Source organism: Colobus angolensis, unplaced genomic scaffold (genome assembly GCF_000951035.1).
Source record: "Colobus angolensis palliatus isolate OR3802 unplaced genomic scaffold, Cang.pa_1.0 Scaffold214, whole genome shotgun sequence".
NCBI classification, from domain to species: Eukaryota; Metazoa; Chordata; class Mammalia; order Primates; family Cercopithecidae; genus Colobus; species Colobus angolensis.
Genome location: NW_012115311.1, coordinates 6,663,664 through 6,686,118, shown reverse-complemented (window position 1 = coordinate 6,686,118; position 22,455 = coordinate 6,663,664). Strand labels below are relative to the sequence as shown.

The window sequence follows — 22,455 nt, the reverse complement described above, 5'->3', positions numbered from 1 at the left end:
AGTATAAGATGATAATATTTAAGAACACTAGATGTCCCTCAACTCCACAGCTATTTAATATACTTAGTGGCATATTATAGAAAACTCTTTACTAAAATTACATTTTTATATCATTGAGGGAACACTCGTTATTTTAAGACCAGGTACTAATGTAACTCATTATAGCCCTTCTTAAGCAGTGATCTTATCAAAAGGAGCATTTGATGCTGCAGTGCCACAAATTTATGCTCAGATAGTTCACTCCAAACTGTCTTAAATGATGAATACCAAAAATATTGCAGTGCAGCTATAAAAAGATAAGTTTTTCACACCTAAATTTGCATTATCAGCCTCATTTTATCTAAATTTTTTTCATTTGTTGATGTTTTTTATTTATGCCCCATTTGTAGTATGTAGTTTTGTTAGATTAATGTAAGCAAATCAGTTAGGTTTCAATGCAACATCTGTTATATAAAATTATATTTATTAGCATACTTACTAATGGTCAAGTGATTGTCAAATTCTGTTTTGAAATTCTGATGAGTAATTCTTTCAAAATCAGATAGTAATGGTGTAATAAAATTTTTTTTAAACAAATTTATGTTTAAGGCTAAAAATTATTATTTTGGGAACAGGTGCCGTGGATTCAGGGTCCTCCTCCTCTTCCTCCTCTTCTAGTTTTGTGAATGGTGCTACCAGCAAAAACCTTCCAGCTGTACAAACAGTTGCTCCAATGCCAGAAGATTCAGCTGAAAATATGAGGTATGCATGACTGTTTCTTTTTATTCATTTTAACTCTTTTTAAATGTAGTGAAACAGAACACAAAAATACAAAAATATAGAAAGAGTTCTTGGGAATGAAGGTTAATTATTTATTTTGTGATTGCATTTCACAATTTTTCTGATATTTTTGGCTAGTTGTTATGTAAAAACCTGTGATATATTTTGGTCTAAGCAGAGATCTTCAGTGATTTTAAAATGTTTACTGTTGTATTAGTAATTCACTGTCATTTAGTGCATGTTACTATTTCCAGTAAAGGTTCAAACATGTACAAATGGTAACATGATAAAACTGGGCATCTTTGGGGGGTGATACAAAGTTTAAAATATAAAGTTTCAGGCCACGCATGGTGGCTCACGCCTGTAATCCCAGCACTTTGGAAGGCCGAGGAGGACAGGATCACTTGAGGCCAGGAGTTGGAGACCAGCCTGGAAAACATGGTGAAACCTTGTCTTTACTAAAAATACAAAACTTAGCAGTGTGTGGTGGTGCATGCCTGTAATCCCGGCCACTCGGGAGAGAGGCTGGGGCAGGAGAATCTCTTGAACCCAGGAGGCAGAGGTTGCAGCAAGCCAAGATTGCACCACTACACTCCAGCCTGGGTGACAGAGCAAAACTGTTTTGCAAATTAACTAACTAACTAACTAACTAACTAACTACCTAACTAACTAACTAACTAATGAACTAACTAACTTTCAAAATAAATGTACAATGTTATATATAACATCATTGGAACTTGAATAAGCAAACATTATCTTATCTGTCATGATTAAAGACCATTCCTGGAAGAGACTGGCCCTCATTCTTGGAGTAAAATTGTGCGCACGTATACACACACACACAGATATGTATGTATTCACAGTTTTTATAGAGGTATAACACAAATACAGAATATGAAAGCTTATTGAAAGAATGAACACACTCATCATCACCCAAGTTAACAAATAGACTGTACACCAGGAACCCTTGCTTTGCATTTTTTTCCCAGTCACTGTTCTTGCTTTTCTTCCAATTCCTTACCCTGACTTTTAATACTAAGATAGTTTTGTCGTTTTTGAATTTTATGTAAGTGTAAGTACATCATATGTATTTGTTTGCTTCTGGCTTCTTTTGTTCAACATTATTTTATGAGATTCATCTATTGTTGCATATAACAATAGTTTATTCATTTATTCTTTTATTTATTTATGTGTCTATACCATAATTTATTAATTCTTTTTACTGATTGTGGGCATTTGGAATTTTCCATTTCCTAGTTATTACAAATAATACTGCTATATAGATAAGGCCACTTATAATTACTATGAGTGTACTACTATTACGTGTGTGTACTACACATAATGTATATGTTAGATAATTTGGAGTGTAATTGCTAATTCATAGTGTTTGTATATGTTCAGTTTTACTAGATAATGCCAAATGGTTTTCAAAAGTGGTTGTACTAGTTTACTAACTCTGCAGCAGATTATGAGAGGTCTTGTTGCTTCATATCTTTGGTAGGACTTAGTAGTTTTAGTCTCTGTCATTGTAGCCATTTTGGTGGAAGTGTAGTGGCATTCCATTGTATTTTTAGTTTTCATTCTCCTGATGATAATGAGGTTGAGCACTTTTTAAATACATTGGTCTTTTGTTTTCTTCTTTTGATTTGCCTGTTGAAATCTCTAGTCCATTTTTTTAAATTGTGGGCTTTTTTTGGTCTTTTTCTTATTAATTTTTTGAAAATAAGCCCTTTGTAGATTATATGTCATACATATATATATCTTCTCCCATATTTTGACTTTTATTATCATTATCAATATGGTCTATTTTGATCAACACAAGTTGTAAATTTTAATTAAGTTCACCTTGCAATTTTTTGGTTTATAAGTGCTTTTGGTGTTGTAAAAGCTTTGTCTACATTTGCCCTGTCTTACCTTCTGGCTGCTTTTATTCTTTGCTTTTTGAATTTAGATGTGTAATCTATTTGGAATTTTTGTGACTATAATGAGGTAGGAGTGATAGGTATATGAAGATGACCCAGCACCATTTATTGGAAAGACACTTCTTTTCCCTGTGTTCTGTCACTTTTGTCACAAATTAGTTTTTCATATATACTTGATTATGGTTTGGCAAACAGCTCTGCCTCATCTCTTTTTCTGTCTTTAAGCCATACTATCTTAATTAGCCTTAGGTTTAATAAAGATTGGGTTGAGTAATATCTTCTCACCCTGTTATTTTTCCTCAGTACCATTCAATTACCTATTGACCACGTATGTGTAGATCTATTTCTAGACTCCATTCTGTCCCATATGTCACTGCTGCACTATCTTCCTGTATCGTAGCTTTATATTAAGTTTTGAAAGAGATGAGGTAATATAAGTCCTCTAACTATTCTTTTGTAAAATTGCTTTGACTTTTCTAGGTTAATTTGCATTTTCATATAAATTTTAGAAGTGACTTGTCAATTCTAAAGCAACAAAAAAAGAAATTCTGCTGAAATTTTAATTACAACTCTGTTGAACCTTTAAATTTGAGGAGATTCTTTATCATAATACTGAGTATTCAAACTTTTGAAATTGTCATTCATTGAGATCTTTAATTTTTTTCAGCAGCTTACTGTAGTTTTCATTGTGAAGCTCTTGTACTTATTCTTACATCTTTTTAAATTTTTGTTTTTTTAATTTTTTATGTATTTGATGATATTGTATTACATTTTTTGCTCTAAATTTCCAATTGGGAGTTAGAAACCAGACAAAAAAGAGTACATAGTGTATGATTCCATTTATATGAAATTAAATGAAATGCAAATTAATTTATCTTTAAAAAGAGCAGATCAATGATTGCCTATGTCAGTTTTACCTCAATAAAACTGAAAAAAGGGGACAATTTTGTATTAGTGTATTGATTTTTATATGTTGATTTTATATTTTATAATCTTGCCACTTAATTTTAGTGAACTCAGTAAGTTGTTTAGAACTTTCTAAACTCACATAATCCATCTAACACTTTCTATAGTTTCCTTGTTTTCTTTGCATGAGATAATGTCACTTGTAGCTTTAGTGTTATTTATCCTAAAATGTTTGAGAATTCACCAGCAGAGCCATTTCTGCCTGGAATTTTCTTTCTTGGAAAATTTTGAATTATAGATTCAGTTTTTTAAATTGATAAGTGAGTATCCATATAGTATATTTATTTTTGTATCTGTTTTGTTATTTTTGTCTTCAATGAATTTACCCATCTTATCAAAGTTGTTGGATGTATTGCCATACATTCTTTGTAATTTTTTACATTTTATTAATATTTTAAAATATAAGTATGATCTCTAATGATGCTCCCTCTTTCATTTCAGATTTTATTAATTTTTGTTTTTTCTCATTTTTCATTATCAGAATAGCTGTTGTTTTTCAATATTATGATTTCCCCCAAAAAATGATACTGTGTTCATTAACATTTTTAGGGTTTTTTTGCTTTTTATTATATGAATTCTGCTTTTATTACTCCTTTCTATTTGCATCATATTTGCTTGCTTTTTTCTTTCCATATCTTAGAGTGGAAACTGAGACTGAGTGTCTATAAACTGTGGACCATGGGCCAAATCATTCTTCTGCCAGTTTTTGTACATAAAGTTATTGGCATACAGCCACACTCATTTGCCCGTGTATTGCCTATCACTGCTTTCACTGCTTTCACATTACTGTGACTGAGTTAAATAGTTGCAACAGAGACAATATGGCCTAAAGCTTGAAATATTTACTATCTTTTCTTTTATAGATGTTTCACAAACCCTCTCTTGGATCTTTGATTTTAGACCTTTCTTGTTTAATGGTGTGGTATATGAGCATTTAAAGCCATAATTTTTCCTCCAAGCACAGTTTTACCTGCATTGTACAATGTAGTATTTTTTATATTCATTATTTTTTCTAATTTTCCCTACTTCTTCTTGGATTCCTACACTTTCCAGAGGTGCATTTTAACGTTTATCTTTCTTCACTAAAAATACTGCGATGCAATCCATTCAAGTTGTTGCATGAATTAATAGTATGTTCCTTTTTTATTTCTCAGTCATATTCTATGGTATGGATGACAGTTTGTTTAAACATATACCTACTAAAGGACATTTAAGTTTTTTCCAGTTTGGGCCTATTAAAAATAAAGTTACAATGGACATTTGTTTTTATGTGAACATACATTTTTATTTCTCTGGGCTAAGTACCCAAGAGTGAGATTACTGGCTCTTTGGTAAGTATATGATTAGTTTTATAAGAAACTGCAAAACTGTCTTCTAGAGTGACTGTACCACTTTATGTTTCCATTGGCAATGTGTGAGCAGTCGAGTTTCTCCTCATTGTTACCAGCATTTTTTTAAAGCGTTCTGATAGGTATGTAGTGATATCTTATTGTGCTCTGAATTTGCATTTTCCTAATGGATAAAGATGCAGAACATCTTTTCATATGTTTATTTTCCATCAGTATGTCTCCTCCATGAATTGTCTGTTCATGTCTTTTGCCTATTTTTTAATTGAATCACTTTCTAACTTTTGAGCTCTGAGAGTTTTTGTTATATTCAAATACAAGTCCTTTTTTAGAAATGTAGTTTGCAAATATTTTCTCCTAGACGTGCTCCCTGTTTCATCCTTTTAATGGGGTTTTTAGCAGAGAAAAATTTAAATTTTTTTTAACCTGGCTTGTCATATTTACCTTTTTATAGTTAAGCTTTTGGTGTCATGTCTAAGAGCTCCTCACCTTGTTCTGTGTTCCCAAATTTTATATTGCATTTTCTATAAAGTTTTGTGGTTTAAAAGTTGTTTTATTTTTAAGTCTGTGATCCATTTTGAGCTGATATCTGTGTAAGGTATGAGGTTTAGGTTGAGGTACATATTTTTGCCTATGAATGTCCATTTGTCCCAGCACCATTTGTTGAAGAGGCCATCCTTGCTCATGAAGCATGCTTTTAAGATCTTCTAAGGCAAATTTAGGGAGGCCTCTATTCTTGGATTGCTTTTGCCACAGTTAGAAAGGGTAGACTTGCTAGAATTTCTCCTGAATGCCCAGTGTATTTAATGAGCTCTCTCCTTTCTGGCTGGAGGGAATTCAGACAATTACCAGCACTATGCACTCTCAGTGATGTTTGTGTTACAACTCCTTCATAATTATTCTTTTCAAAAAATTGTTCTATTCTAGCCCTTGGAGCTTTCAGGCTTCACATAAGTAGATTGCTATTCAGCCTAAGACTCAGGTTTTTGGAAATTTTTTTCTTTATAGCTTCCTCCTCTCAGGGACTCTGTCCTGCAAATTCTGTTCACCTTGGCTGTCTTGAACTACAGTCTCAGTCTTGTCAACCCAAAAACATTGCAGGACTCAGTATTTGCCATAATGTAGGAAATACCTCCATAAAAGAAATGTGGATGATGGGTGAGCTCACCTTATTGGTTTCTCTTTCCTTAGGGTTCATTGTTCTGTACTCCTTGTATTGTCTGAAAATAGTTGTTCCCTGTATTTGTCTAATTTTTTAGCTGTTATCATGGAAGGTAATTTTAGACCATCTTACTTTTTCAAGGCTACAAATGAATTTTATATTTTTATCATGTCGTCAGTGGTTTCTTTTATAAATTTTATTTTAATTATTTTAATTGTTTCCATTTCAGTATGTTGAGAGAATATCCTGAAATGTTAACCCACTTATTATTCCTAATTATTTTTCTATAGATTATTTCAAAATGTATATTTATATACATAATTGTGTCATCCATGAATAATGGGGGAGTTTTTTCCCCCATTAAAATCCTTGCACCTTTTAATTTCTTTTTCTTAACTTACAGTGCCACCCAGTACCTCCAATATAATTTATTACAGTCATGGTTATAGCAGGCATTCTTTTTACAATCTCCATCTCAGATGAAAAACATTGAACATTTATCATTAATTATGATGCCTCTTATCTATTATATGTAATTTTCAATAAATGTTATACATTTCTTATATTTGTAATTAACAAAAACTTGCTATCGTGATGTATGTTATGCTTTTCAAATATACACTAAGATGATCATGTGATTTTTCTCCTGTTAACATGGTGTACTATATTGATTTAATTTTTAAATGCTAAAAGAATTATCAATTTCTGTAAGAAATCCAATTTCATTGTAATGTGAAATAGATTTATCTCTTGAAAGCTTCTATAAGATTTTTTTTTTTGTCTTTTTTTCCCCTGAAATATTTAGCAAACTTCACAAGCAAAGACACCTAATCCTGGATCTCTTCTTTTAGGAAAGTTTCTTAATTAAAATTTCAATTTAATTAGTTACAGATCTCCCAAAATTTTCTATTTTTTCTGGTGTCAGTTTTGGTAGGTTTTTATTGGCATAAAGTTTTTTGTAATATTATCATGTTATTCTTTTAACATTCATATAATCTGTAGTAATGTCCCTTCTTTTTATTCTTGATATTCTTTACTTAAGCTAGCCAGCTTGTCTGCCTTCCTGCCTTTCTACCTTCCTGCCTGCCTGCCTGCCTGCCTGTCTTGCCTTCCTTGCCTTCCTTCCTTTTCTTCATAAGTTCTGGCAGTAATCAGTTTTGTTCTTTTATTCTTACTGCCAAAAAAAATTCAATAGAGAGAAGTAACAAGAAACTGTTAAGTTGAAGGTTGTACATTGTTTGTTTCCTTAGTGCAGTAGTTTTCTAACATCAGCGTGCATCAGATTAACATAGAGGGCTTATTAACATACAGATCGTTGGCTTCCTGATTCAGTAGGACTTCAGTATGGCATGAGAATTTAGGGCACCTCTAATGAGTTTTTAGGTGTGTTAGTCAAGCTTATTTAGAGAAACAGATTAAATAGGATGTTTACATTCATATGAATATACATGCATATACACATTATTTATTATAAAAATTTGGCTCACATAATTATGGAAACTGAGAATTCCCAATATCTGCAGTTAGTATGCTAAAGACCCAGGAGAACCAATGTGTAGTTATAATCAAAGTACCAAGGTCTGAGAACCAAGAGAGCCAGTGATATGAATTTCTCTCCAAAAGCTGGCTGGCTCAAGACTGAAGAAGAGCCGATGTTTCCGTCTGAGTCCAAAAGCCAGAAGAGACCAGTATTACTAGCTCAAACATTCAGGCAGAAGGAGTTTGCTCAACCTTTTTGTTCTATTCATATCTTCAATTGACTAGATGAAGCCTTCTTACATGAAGGAGGGCCATCTACTTTACCCAGTCTACCTGTTCAAATGTTAATCTTATCAAGAAATACCCTCACAGTCATATCCAGAGTGCTGTTTAATCAAATATCTGGACACCCAGTAAAATTGACACATAAGATTAACCATCATGCTAGATCATGCTGATGCTGCTGGTCCAGAGAACACACTTTGAGAAACTGTGTAATTGATAATCCTCCAAATTGCAGGAGTTGTCCTTGATTTATCAAGGTCCTATCCCCAGACAATGCATGGTCCTTCCTTACTCTATTTTAACTCAATTTACTCCAAATTTTGCAGACATACATGTACATATATATACATGTGTGCATGTTCATCTTAAATTCACACCCTACAAGAAAGTCTACTTATTTTATTGGTCAACATCTGTTTTGATTTAACCAAATGACTATCCCTTTTTGTTGCTTATCATTCTTTTCTGAATGTCTGACCTCCACCTAGTATCATTTTTCTTCTTCTGAGAGAACACTTCTTAGTATTTGATTTAGTGCAGGTTTGGCTGTCATGAATTTTTAGTTCCTGTTTCTCTAAATATCTTGGAAATCCACCTCAATGTTTGGAAGGGTATTTTGAACCAACAGAATTCTAGGTTGGCTGTTATTTTCTTTTATTGCTTTGAAAATATCATTTTCTTGTCTTCTGGCTTTTTTCATTCTGTGTTTTATTTCTTTATTTGATAGGTTAATTCCTGGTCATATTGTTTCTGTTCTCCACTCCAGCCCACCTGATGTCTGTTTTAAAGGTGTTCTGTATTTGGGGAGTTGAAAGTTTTACTATGATGTTTTCAGGTGCTGTGGATTTCCTTTGTATTTATCCTGCCTAGGACTTGCAGAGATTTTCAAATCTGAAGTTGTATCACTTTCATTCAATTTTGAAACTTCCTAGCCATTACCTCTTTAGGTATTGCTTGTGACTCTTTTTATCCTTTTGTTAGAGCTTATCCTAGATAAAAATTAGAGTTTTAAAAAATACATTTCTTAACTATCTATCTGTATCCTTTCCCCCACTCCTTTTCCTCTCTCAGTGATTTTGAGTATTTTCTTTTAACCTAGAGTCTACTTTATTAAAATTCTCTCTTTAGCTGTGTCAAGTCTTCTCAGTTCTTAATTTCAATTTTTGTAAGTACTCAAATTTCCATTTGACTTTTGTAGTTTAATATTATCTTCCAACTGGGCGTGGTGGCTCACGACTGTAATCCCAGCACTTTGGGAGGCCAAGGCAGGCAGATCATGAAGTCAGAAGTTCGAGACCAGCCTGGCCTTCATAGTGAAACCCTGTCGCTACTAAAAATGTAAAAATTAGCTGGGCATGGAGGCGGGTGCCTGTAATCCCAGCTACTCGGGAGGCTGAGGCAGAATTGTTTGAACCCAGGAGGCAGAGGTTGCAGTGAGCCAAGATTGTGCCATTGCACTCCAGCCAGGCGACAGAGTAAGACTCTATCTCAAAAAAAAATTATCTTCCAATTGTCTGTCTTATCTAATTGTTTATCTTGGTCTTTAATTTAACTATTAGGGTAAATATAGTTACCCTAAAGTCTTTGATTATTTATCAGAGCTACCTCCGTCATCTTGTGTTGCTTTTGGTGTTCAGTAATATCTTCCTGTCTACTTACATGTCTTTTCTTGTTATTATTATGTGAAAAACCTATGTAGTATCTGAAAGATTATAAACCTAATATGAAAGTACAAAGTGGTGTTTTCTTCCAGAAAAAAATACATTTTCTTCTGGTAAGCATTAGCAATCCTAAACGACCTTAATGAAGTCAAGGTTAGAGGGCCAGTCTTTTTTCTGATTCACCAGTTCTTTAAAGTGTAGTTCTATAGGGTCTCAACTTAAATCATAAGGGTTTTTCTAAGCTTTTTTTCCTCTTTAGTAGGCTCTGAGCTCCAAACATTTTGTTCAGTTTCAGTCATTCAGTTGCTTCTACCAAAACATGTCCATGGGAGATGAGCGGTCCAGAAACCAAAATCATCTTCTTAGAGTTTCTTCATCAGGATCATGGTCAAATAATTGACTTCTGTCTTAACTCTCCATTTCCCTCAAAGAAGTGTTTCTGGTTTTGTCCAGCTTTTTTAGTTGTTCTCAGCAAGAGAATTTGCCTATTACTAAAGGTGGAAATCAACATTATTTTTATATAGTTATGTGCTTATGATCATATATTTGATGGAGTGCAAATGTTAAAATGGCTTGGTTTTTTTTTAATCACTGATTTCAGCTGGATTATGTCAGGTCCATTCCTTCTGATCCTTAATTATATGATAGAAAAATGTGTAACTTTTTGGTAATTTTTAAGTTGTGTAAAGCTCACCCAATTAAACATTTTCAACTCCTTACATGACTTTCTTTATTTTAATGAAGGGTTTTGATGGTAATTTTTTTCGTTTCTTTAAACTTGTCTACATTTTTATATTTAAAGTAGTTCTGCTTTTTAAAAAAATATCAAACTGACAATTTTTATATTTTAATTGGTATTTCTACATCATTTGCATTTAGTGTAATTGCATGATTACATGATTATATTGATGTATATATTGATATCTACCAATTTGGTAATTGTTTTAGAATAAATTGTTACTTTCCATCTGTACTTTGTTTTTCTTCTTTTATGACCTCTGTTGGGTTAATGGAGTATTTTTTTATTATTTTATTTTCTCTCCAATATTGTCTTATTGGAGACAATATTTCAAACATTTTTAAAATGCTTAAAATAAAAGACAACCTTTTAAACATTTTAGGGGCTTCTCTGCGGCTTACAATATAAATCTTTAAATTATCAGAATCAGTTTTTAATATTATTACACAGTTTCATGTGTAATAATGATGCTTGTAACAGTTTACTCCTAATTCCTCTTTTACATCCTTTGTGTTAATGTTGTCATACATTTTACTTTTATATATCTTATGAAGAAACAGTAGTCCAGGCACCGTGGCTCACACCTGTAATCCCAGCATTTGGGGAGGCCGAGGCAGGTGAATCACCTGAGATCAGCAGTTTGAGATTACTAGCCTGGCCAACATGGTGAAACCCCATCTCTACTAACAATACCAAATTATCTGGGCATGGTGGCATGTACCTGTAATCCCAGATACTCCGGAGTCTGAGGCAGGAGAATTGCTTAGAACCCAGGAAGCAGAGGTTACAGTGAGCTGAGACTGTGCCACTGCACTCTAGCCTGGGTGACAGAGTAAGATTTTGTCCCAAAAAAGAAAAAGAAAAAGAAACAGTACACTGCTATTTTGCTCTGGACAGTGAATTTTATTTTAGAACAGTTAAAAATAAATGCATTTTATAGTTTTATTTATCTTTTCTAGCACTCTTGTTTGTATAAATCTGTTTTTGTCTGGTATATTCCTTATACTTGAAATACATTTAAAAGTATTCGTAGTACAAAGTCAGCTACATGAATTACCTCTGTTTTTGTTGTCTAAAAAGGTCTTACCATCTTTTTCTAAAGAATTTTTTGGCTACATATGGAATTGTGGATTATATATTTTTAAAATGGCTTTGAAAGGGATTTCATCTTCTGGCTTGTACGGATTCTAATGAGAATGTCATTTTTATCTTTGTTCGTCTTTATGGAATGTGTCTTTATTCTCTGAATGCCTTCTTCAGATTTTCTCTCTATATTTGAATTTCGGCAGTGTATTGTGATACTTTTTTTTTACTTATTTACTAAAATTCTACTTGGTGTTTTCTGGGCTTCTTGTATCTGTAGTTTTATGACTTCATTGTTTTTGGAAAATTCTTACTCAATATCTCTTCACATATTTCTTCTGCTCTGGTATGTCTCTGTGTTAGTTTTCTATTGGTAGAATAACGCGTTGCCACAAATTTGGCAGCTTAAATCAGCACTGATTTATTAATTATTTCACAGTTCTGTAGGTTAAGAGTCCAACACTCAGGTCACACTGGGCTAAAATGAGGATGTTGGCAGGGCTGCATTTGTTACTGGAGACTCTGGAAGAAAATGCGCTTCCAGGCTCACTCAGGTTACTAGCATAATTCAGTTCTGTATGGCTGTAGAACACATGGGCCTGTTTACTTGCCTGCTATCAGAGCCTTCCCTTATCTCCTAGAACTCACCTTGCGTGTGGCCTCCTACATTCAGAATTAGTAATAATGCATCCAGTTTTTCTCAAACTTGGGATCTGTCTGTTTTCCCCTTATACGTATCTTTTCTGCTTTCCTCTTTTGCAGTACTTCTCTAGCCGGAGAGTTTTCTGCTTTTTAGAGTTCATATGGTTAGACTGAACCTACCTACATAACCTAGGATAATCTCTCTGTTTTAATGCCCATAACCTTAATTTCACTTGCAAAATCCTTTTTACCATGTAATATAGTTTATTCAAAGGTTCCAGAGATTATGGTTTAGGTATCTTTGTGGAGCCATTATTTGGCATATGGCACTACTCTTTCTGTGATTCCAATCACATTTATGTAAAATTACTTGATAATGTTTAATAGCTTTTGAATGCACCAATGTGCACACTCTCTCCATCGGAGTGTGTGTATATTCTTTTTTCTTTTTGTTTTAATATGTCTGTATTTTATTGGCCTGTCTTCAAATTCACTGAGTCTTTGCTTGGCTTCATTGAGTCTTTTGATAAGTCCATTGAAGGCACCTCATTTCTTTTACTGTATTTTCTATTTCTACCGTTGTTTTTTCTTTACAGTTTCTTACTTTTGCTGAAATTTTACATCTGTTTATGTATGTTGTCTGCCTTTTCAGCTATTAACTCTTAACATGTTAAGCATAGTTACTTTAAATTCTTTAATAGTTCCAACATAGGGTTCATCTGTGATTTTGATTTTATTGGTTTTTCTGTGACTTTTTTTTTTCTTGTTTCTTCATGTGTAAGGTAATTTTTAGTTGAAAACTGGACATCATGTATGGGATAGTAGCTCCTGACAGTCGTATTTGTGCTCTAAATGGGTCTGCCTCTCCTTATGCTAAGCCTTTTGTGAGAGGGGTTGAGTCATTTTAGTCTTTTGTTGAGCAGGGTTTATGTTTTCTTGTTGTGTTTGTTACTCCCTGTGTACCATGGACTTTAAAGTTCTCTATCTTTACTTTGTGTTTAGTTAGGTGCTAGTTTTTCAGTGTCTTGCTATTTCTGTTCTACCCTGTTCTGATTCAGAGAGGTTCTCTACGCTGTGCAGTCCCTTCCAGAATAGACTATCATTATCTGTTACTGGGTGCTTGCAAGCCTGATGTTCAAGGGCACGGGGTTCTCTTTTGTCCTGGTCTAGACTCCATTTTAGTCAAGTGCTGTCCTGGATCTTGAAGGTAGGGCTTTTTCAGTGATTTTGTGCATCTTTAAATGATTAGAGATCTGTAAATTTCAGGACTCAGAACGTTTCCCTTCCTCTCCCTCAGAGTAGAAGGTTTTTTATGTTCCTTTCCTCTAGCTGCAACAGGCCTCCTACTGTGCCCCAAAAGTGACAGGAGTTGTTATCTTTCTCTCAGATGCATAAGGCTTCCGTTCTGTAGAGGAGATAGGAAGACGGATCTGGGCAGAACTTTGTGTCTTTTCTGCAGCAATTAATTCTCCCTCCTTTAACCTGGAGCAATGAAGTAAGTTTTCTGCAGTCTTCCATGCTGCCTCCGGTTTTTCTCCTGAGTACTGGTTAGGTTTGAATGCAAGAGCTTGGGTGTTCTTGCAAACTCCCCTTGTGTCTATAGCTCTGGGGGTTTTATTCTCTTATAGTCCACACATGGACTTCAGAAATGTATAAAAAAATTTAGCTGATTTTTTCTTGCCAACTTAATGTGGTGCCCAGTGCTGCTGCTTCCTGTTCTCTGCCTCAGGTTAGCAAGTTCATTCGTCCTGACTCTTCTTGGAGGTTCCTATCCTCAGATTTCAAGCTGTTTGATGGCCTAGCAACCTCAGCTCTCTGATGAGGCCTAACAAAGTTATAATTCTTTAGAATATCTGGCTTTTTCTTGTGATTTTTGTGGGAATGACTCCAGTGTTCTGCATCTGAAATAGAAGTCCATTTCATTTTAAAAGTTCAAATTCTTAATTGATTTTTCAATTTATGTATTCAAAAAATTATATTTAATTAAATACTATACTACAGAAAACTCATTAACTGCTATTCCAGAAAACAAATTCTGTAGGTGCTTTACTGGGGAATATTCTTGATAACACCACCTATAAATAAGTGGCAGCGGAAGATTGATCTGAAGGAAAAGTGATGCAATTGTAAGAGATATTCCAGGCCACTCCATGGGAAAGCTCTGAAGTTGGAATGGCTTCAGAGGTGTCCTCAATTGGGTCAAAGGAGCTGGGTTTTTTGTTTTTTTTTTTTCTTCTAATTGACCATTTTTTGAATTCACACTGCTCCTAAAGAGGGGACTTAACCTTGGGTGAAGCAGCTCCCTTCTAGGGAGGGATTCAACTGTGAGCCATCAGCCCACAGTTCTCCTCAGAACTCTCCAGGGAAAGAATGTCTCTATCCTAAAAGAGGATCTTGGTGAGACCCACAGCTCCCACTACATCAAAATATGTTTTTAATATACTAAATATTTTATCTAAGAGGATAAATGTTGTTACAGTTTTCATGTCAAGTATTTAAGACACAATTAGCCTTACCCTTTTTATCACTAGATTTGTTGTTTGGTTTTAGTTAGGCTTATATTCTTGAGTTTGTATTTTTATTTCACTATAGTTAACTTTAGTGTCATTTAAGTGGTTGATTGGAAAGAAGGAATTGTTCTACATCAATTTTTTTTTTTTTTACTTTTGTAATTAGTGCACTCCGAAAAACTTTTCTAATTGTCTAAGGACATCCCCCAAAAGCATTACATAATGGCTATTCACAGATGTGATCATGGTACACAATAGCTCTGAATTCCTGGGCTCAAGTGATTTTCCTGCCTCAGCTTCCCAAGTTGTTGGGGCTAGAGGTGTGCATCATCATGCTCACGTAGGCATTACACATCTTAAAACTTGAAAACTGTTTGCTTGGAATTTAGTTTACGATATAAAGCAGTAAACTTTTTACTTATAGAAATATTCTATTTAGCTTCAATTTTTATTCTTCTATAACTTTATCTGCTTTTTTAACCTTTTCATAATGCATTTGAAAATAATTCTGTTTAGGAGTAATAAAGAGAAAATGCCAGTTTAAAATTTATAAGATCATAGGGAAATAAATAAGTAAGCATTTTTTTTTCAATATCATATTTTCCGTAGTGGCCACAACCTTAGAAAGCTATAACTTAATAAAATTGTCAGTAGGTAATTATGTCACAGTTTTGCAGATTTAGGATACATTTACTCATCAGCTATTTTAGTATGTTAAATTATATTTAATATTAGAAATTTAGTGACAACAGATAAAGTATTTGAATTCCGTGTCAATTCCTAGTCATAATATATAGCTGATACGAATTTAACATTACAATGTATGGTTGTTCTATCGTTAATACTCTCTAAATCTTGTCTTTTCATCTGTGTTTACCTAAACCCAATCAGTTCACTTACTGATGCCAACGTTTCCTCATTTACGTAGAAGCATTCAATTAATAAAAATCTATAGAATTGACTAATGTAATAATTTCTTTTATGTCTGAGTAAATCTTTTAGGTACAATACTTAAGGGTATGTGATTATTTCTTTTTATTCTTTGTTTTCTTATTATAACTACCTATTTTATATGATTTAAGAAATAGGAAATTTAAGCACTCTAATCCTTCAAATCAAATTATTGTTTGTTATATTTATGACATTGTGCTAAAGACCTAGGAGAAGATAAAAAGTCAATAAAATCAAAAGTAAGTAAAAATGACTTTATGAAGTAGCACAAACATAAGGGAGTTTGTTAAAATAGAATACACAATGTATGTAGGGCCGTAAATAAGAGTAGAACTATTATATTTTTCTAGAATTCTAAAACATATACCATTAAGAAAAGATAACTTTGTTATGAACTATGTTTATCAGGGAATTCATTTAGATGACAGGAGAGAAAAATCTTCATTTTTTTTTACTGATCTGTGTACTTACAATTACCATGGCCTTGGATATTTCTTGAGGCCGGTTACATTTGGCAAGATTTAATAATAATTAAGCCATGGGTTTTCATACATTATTTTTTCCATGGATTAATTATATTTTTATTCATATGAATTTCTTAGAATTAACTGTGAATGAGACTTCCTCAATACAGTAAAAGCCAAACATGATTGCAGTTTTTAAAAACGATAATTGTAAGCTTTTGTGTTTTAAGTTGTATTGTTTTAATCTAATCATTGGAGCTATAGAATTTCATCTAAAGCCTTATTATTTCCTTTGAATATTTTGTTTTGAGTTGGTAATTTTGCTAGAGTGGTTTATAATTTCTCAAGTTGCAACAGGACTTTTCTTCATGGAAATAAGTAATTCTCTATTTATTTATTTTTGATTTGTGTAAATTTAAAGGATTCAAGTGCAATTTTGTTTTGTGGATATATTGCGTAGTGGTGAAGTCTGGGCTTTTAGTGTTTTCATCACCTGAATAATGTACATGGTACCCATTAAGTAATTTCTTACCTCTCGCTCCCGCCTTCCACCCTTCAACCCTTCCAAGTCACCAACCTCCAGTGTCTATCATTCCATACTCTGTCCATGTGTACACATTATTTAGCGCCCACTTGTGAGAACATGTACTATTCGCCTTTCTGTTTGAGTTACTTCACTTAAGATAATGGCCTCCAGTTCCAGTAATTTAATTCTTTTTCTTAAGAGTTTATACTTACTATTAAGAAAAATAGCCAAATTCAAAATAGTCATCAATCAAGCATCTTAAACACATCATTAGTGTGACTTAAGGGGAAAAAATAGACTGGGGAGAATAGAATGAGTGGCTTGAAATTGTACGCTTTTCAACCCACACTTGGTTAGAGCCCAAGAACTTAACCAAATATTAAGTTATTAGAGTATTAGATTATAAACTCACTCAGACTGTGCAGGGCAGATTCCCCTACATAGGGAAATACACCTTTGTATTACTTCTGTGCATAAAATGTCTTAGACTAAATGAATAGTTTTTTTGTTTCTGTTTTTTGTTGCAAAATAGGGGTCTTGCTCTGTTATCCAGGCTGGAGTGTAGTGACATGATCATAGCTCACTGCAACCTTGACCTCCTGGGCTCAAGCGATCCTCTTGCCTCAACCTCTTGAGTAGCTAGGATCACAGGCGCCCACCACCACACCTGGCTAATTTTTTAATTTTTTGATAGAGACAGGGTCTCACCATGTTGCCCAGGTTGGTCTTGAACTCCTGGGCTCAAGCCATTCTCCTTCTTCAGTCTTCCAAAGCGCTGGGATTATAGGTGTGAGCCACCGTGCCCAGCCTAAATGAATGTTTTTGAATAAATGAAAATAAACTTTTAGAGAAAATTGAAAAATTACTCTTTAGAGTTTTCCTCTAAAGTCAGTACATGATGCCAGTTTTTCTTACAAAATTTTTTGCTGAAGAACACCTGGTTTTATTCTGGTGGCTATATGTTCTTTGTATTTTTATTTTAAGGAGAAAATTTTATTTATTTTTATAGGACTTAAGGGCATGGGCTTTTCTCACATTAACATAGCTTTTAATTTTTTTTTTTACATATTAACAGATAGCTGTCTCATATGTGTCTTGGAATTGGGGAAAAGGAGTTTTACATTGTGTGTTTCTTTGAGATGAGAACGGAAAAACAAAATGACGATATAGCCACAATATGTCTTTTTTTGGTATTTTTTGTAATTCTTATTTTCAGGTGATAAAGGAGGGTCTTAGGATGGAGTTTGTGTTTGTACCATTTTCTTTCAGAATTGAAATTGTGTAACAATGAAGCGAATTTATACAGCATTTATAACCTTCTTTGAAATACATTGTGGGGACTCTAAATAGCAACAACAACAAAAACTGTTTTCTTCACTGTGAAAAATGAGGATGAAGTTTTTCCATTTAGAGTATTTTGCTGTTGTAATTCCAGCAGAATTATTTGATAATGGTTTACATACATAAAACTTCTAATCTCTTGCTGAGTAAAATATTATATTCTTTGCCCCATTAGAAAATTAAAATTCTAATTGCAGGATGTTATGCAAGAGCAACATTTAATATTCTAATAAATTTTATAAGAAAATATTTGCAAAAAATCTTAATAGGGATTCACTTCATGAGAAATAACTATTACCCTTAAGTCAAGATAATTGGAAATAATGTATATTTATACATACTTACAGAAGTAATCAGTTGCTCAGATTAATTGAAGTTTCTATTTCATATTTAACTTAATCACCAGTAACAGTATTTTTGTAATTCTGAAGCCTCTAAAATCACGCAGAAATCTGTAAAATAGGGGAGAAAGTTCTCAAACTGGGATAAAAAATGTTCCTGGCTTTAATTCAATAATAGTCCATTAAATCCAATAGCTATGATGCAAACCTCCATGAATCAATAATTTTTCTAAAATAATTTTGCTCTCACTTATTAATCTTAAGAAAAATAAATAATCATACTTCATTTAGAATTGAGCATCAGAAACTATTATATCTAGATTTTTCTCCTTTTAATAAACTCACTCTTACCATTCTCACCATTTCTTAGTAGAGGGAATTAGTTTAGCTGGGAAGAGCTGTAGGACATGAGTCTAGAGATTTGAAGGAATTAATGAAATTGTAGGTTCAAAAAAGAATCTCTTTGTATTCACTAACAGATAACTTACTGTGATTATGCTTATTCAGTGACTTCAGGTGGCCTTTCTTTTGCTCGATTCTTTGTTAATTCTTTCTAATAGTAAATACTCTCATTAAAACAGTCATTCTCAAAGTGGGTTTCCTGGATCAGCAGCATCAACACCACCGAGAATTTGTACTTCTAACAAATGCTCGCTGTACACACAGACCTGCTGAATCAGAAACTAGGGTGGGACTCAGCAGTCTGGTTAAATGGACTCTCCAGGTGATTCTGATCCACACCAAAGCTTGAGAACCAGTGTCTTCAGGAGGTCCTTGCTTTAGGAATTACAGAGTAGGGAAGACTATTGAAATCTCTTAATTTCAGTAAGTCTGCCAAATGCCCTTCAAATCCCTTTTTCTTATGGAAAATTGTTCCTCCAGAATTCTCTAAATCTATGTGGCAGTGACCAAACTTGAGTTTTCTCCATGCTTTCTCCTTTCTCTAGAGCTGTTGACACAGGTAAGAGGAGACAGAGTTAAACAGAAGTGCTGATGGTGAGATTTAGAGTGCTCAAAGATTTGAAACTTGGCTGTTTCCAATTTAGGAAAGAAGTCATCCGATATTATTCTCTAATAGCTATTTAATTGCTTAAAAAATTAAAAAGATGCCATAGTTTAGTTTTAAACCTTAGTAATATAATACAAATTATTTTATGGTTAATTACCTTTTTTTCATTTATAAATGTTTGCCTCATATGTAACACGGTGTTACCTGGCATTGTGGCAGAACTTGTATTATTTTGTAACATTGTTTAATTGCTAACTGTACATCTCTTCTGTGTAGAAGAATGTGTGCTCATCTAATATATTGATTTTGAGTTGTTTAATGCATCAGAATCACATTTTGTGAGTGTAAATATGGGTGTGTTCAAAGTAGATTCAAAAAAGTGAACATTATTGACCTCTTCACTGTGTGCTGGGTGCTTTTCTTTGTACTTTACATTCCTTAGCTTATTTAATCCTCACTGGGTAGATACTGCAGTCATCTTCACTTTGCAGACATAGAAAGCCTAATGTGCCTAAGGTCACCTAGCTAGTATATGATAGAGCCAGGATTCTAGTCCAAGCAGTCTTACGCCAAAGCACTTTTATCTAAGACAAATAAATCTGTTACTGTGTTACTCATTTGTCTAAGCAGAAATATTTTCTTCATCCCCATTTTTTACTTTTACATGTACCAAAGTGTTTTCAAGAATGTGAAACAGTGCTTATGTTTGACTGTTAACTTAACATTCAACAGTGAACTATATAGTAATACAGCAGCTTGTAAAGAAAAGTAAATGGACTTATGAAATGGAAAATGCCTAGTTTGGCAAAGCATTCAACTGTATTACGATGAATTTTAGTTATTCCCTTATTTGTCCAGGTTTCAGGTAATACCTCCTTGAGAGCAAGAGTTAAATAATTTGTAACTGGCACAGTGTCACATTATCAGTGTTCAAAATCATCTTCTTTGATGGGTAGATACATAGAGAAGGCATACAAGAACTCATTTACATGACACTCATAGAGCTATGAACAGTCTTTGGCCCTTTTGGGTGGCATAACCCCAATTCTTTTTCATAGTATAGTCATTCCAATTTAGTTGAAACCTTTCAGTAGCCTTATGACTATATGTGAAACTGTACAGGGTGTCCCTTATACATGAAGCTTGCTATTATTCCATGGGCTAGAAAGGACATTTATGATTTTTAAAGATTTTAATTTAGAAGTAAAGTTTATTTAACATTTTATATTGAATTATATTTATTAGTTTTTATGTCTTAATTTCAACAGCATCACTGCAAAACTTGAAAGAGCTTTAGAAAAAGTTGCTCCTCTTCTTCGTGAAATTTTTGTAGACTTTGCCCCATTCCTATCTCGTACACTTCTTGGCAGTCATGGACAAGAGCTATTGATAGAAGGTATGATTTCTCTCTATTCTAATTATTTTAGTTTCCTATAATGTATGTATTAATCATGGCATAATTTGTGCTTCTAGAGGAATATATATTTCCAAAAGAATGTAAAGGCATTACTTCACAAATTTTAATAAGATATTCAATATGTTTTCTCTTCACTCATTTTTTTTAAATAACATGTCTGCATGGTCAATACCAATAAGAGAACTTTGAAGATGAAGAACATTGAAAAGGTGTCAGAATGGGAGGCTTTGGCTCTTTAATCCGTTTATCAGGGTTGACGTATATCCTGTCATTAAGATAACCTGTTTATTAAGCAGTGATCTCTGACATTTCCTTCTGACTCTGAGAGCCATGCATCTTTAAGTGATTTTTCTTATTCACATAACATTTGTAGTGTGAGAATCCTTAACTAAGAAGACATTAAAAATCTAGAGGAATACTTAAAGAATTGATGAAGCCGTTGTCCCCTCAACAGCAGCTTAAATAGAGTAAGGAGCCAAATGAGATAAATTTACTAGGAGAGTGGCTTTGAAAAATATGGTTAATCAAAATCTTATTTCTTTTTAAAAAATGTTTTACAAATATTTCTGAGCTTCAGAAAGAATTAGACAATATCAAGATGATCTGTAGGTGAATAACGGCTTTAGATGCCATTTCAAGTAGTCCTGGGATTTAGCATCCTTGTATATCTTTTTTGCTTTTCACTTCCTGTTTACTGCAGAAGAAAGAGAGTTTTCCTGTGCCTGTTCTGTTATTGTCACAACTGCTTCTACTTAGTGTTTCTATTAGGAAGACTCCGCATCTTGGAGCAGACTTTGAATCCTAGTTCAGCTACTTTCTTAACTTTGTGGCCTTTGTGAATTATTTAGCCACTTTGTATCTTAGTTTCCTTTCTATAAATTGAAGTCAGTGATAGCACTTTAGGGTTCTTGTGAAGATTAAACTATGCAGTGCATTTGAAGCTCTTAGAATATTGTCACATAATGAGCTTCTCAGGTTTCCAAAAGTACGGAGTACCTTCTGAGCTAAGTACTATGTTATATACTTTTAATATATAAGTAAACAGACAAAGATCCTTTTCTTCAGATGGAGCATATATTCTTACGAGAGCACAAAATCAATAAGCATTAAACAAAATGAATAATTAAATTATATAGGGTGTTAGAAGATAGCGAATGTTATGTAAAAGGATAAATATAACACGCAGAAAATTGGGATTACAGAATGGCAAGGTTAGGTTGAAATTTAAGGAGAGTGGTCAATTTTAAATAGACCTCATGGTAAAAGTTACATTTGAGCAAAAACTTACTTAATAAGTGCCATACAGCTTATTAGAAGAGGAGTGTTCTGTGCAGAGAACAGTCAGTACATTGGCCCTAAAACGAGGATAGAAAGACGTTCTTGGTATGATCTACCAACAGGAAAAATGCCAGTCTCATGTGAACCGGAAGGACAGTAGTCGAATATTAGGGCCAGAGAAGTAATGGGTTCTTTGGCTTTAACTAGTGTGGCGTAGGGAGGCTGCTGATGTGTTAAGTAGGAATGTCACCCTGGATGCTACTATTGTCATTATGATACTCGCACCTAGAAAGTGAAGTATTAAATGCTCTGAAGAATGGGATTCTGAGAAGAACCGTGCTAATTTAAAGCAGTCCCAAAATGAACTTTAAAAGTTCTTGGAAGCTTAAAAACTATTGCTTGGCCACAGATTGTGTGTATAATTTATATAGCTTTGTTCTAGATGTATATGATTGGTTACACAAAATCATGTATTCATTGATTCATTCAAAACAGGAGAAATATTCCTCATGGAGCTTACAGTTGAATGAGCAAAGAGACATAAAAACCAATAATTAAAATTAAATAGGATATG

The 22,455-nt window shown here is 33.5% G+C and overlaps 1 protein-coding gene across 1 annotated transcript in view; it reads left to right on the top strand.

Moving 5' to 3' along the window:
- NBEA (neurobeachin) overlaps positions 1–22,455 on the top strand; it is a 763,072-nt gene that overhangs the window by 265,261 nt on the left and 475,356 nt on the right. The window contains exons 33-34 of the mRNA XM_011943032.1: positions 615–741; positions 20,455–20,582. Coding sequence (XP_011798422.1) covers positions 615–741; positions 20,455–20,582 — 255 coding nt within the window. The remainder of the gene's footprint in view (positions 1–614; positions 742–20,454; positions 20,583–22,455) is intronic.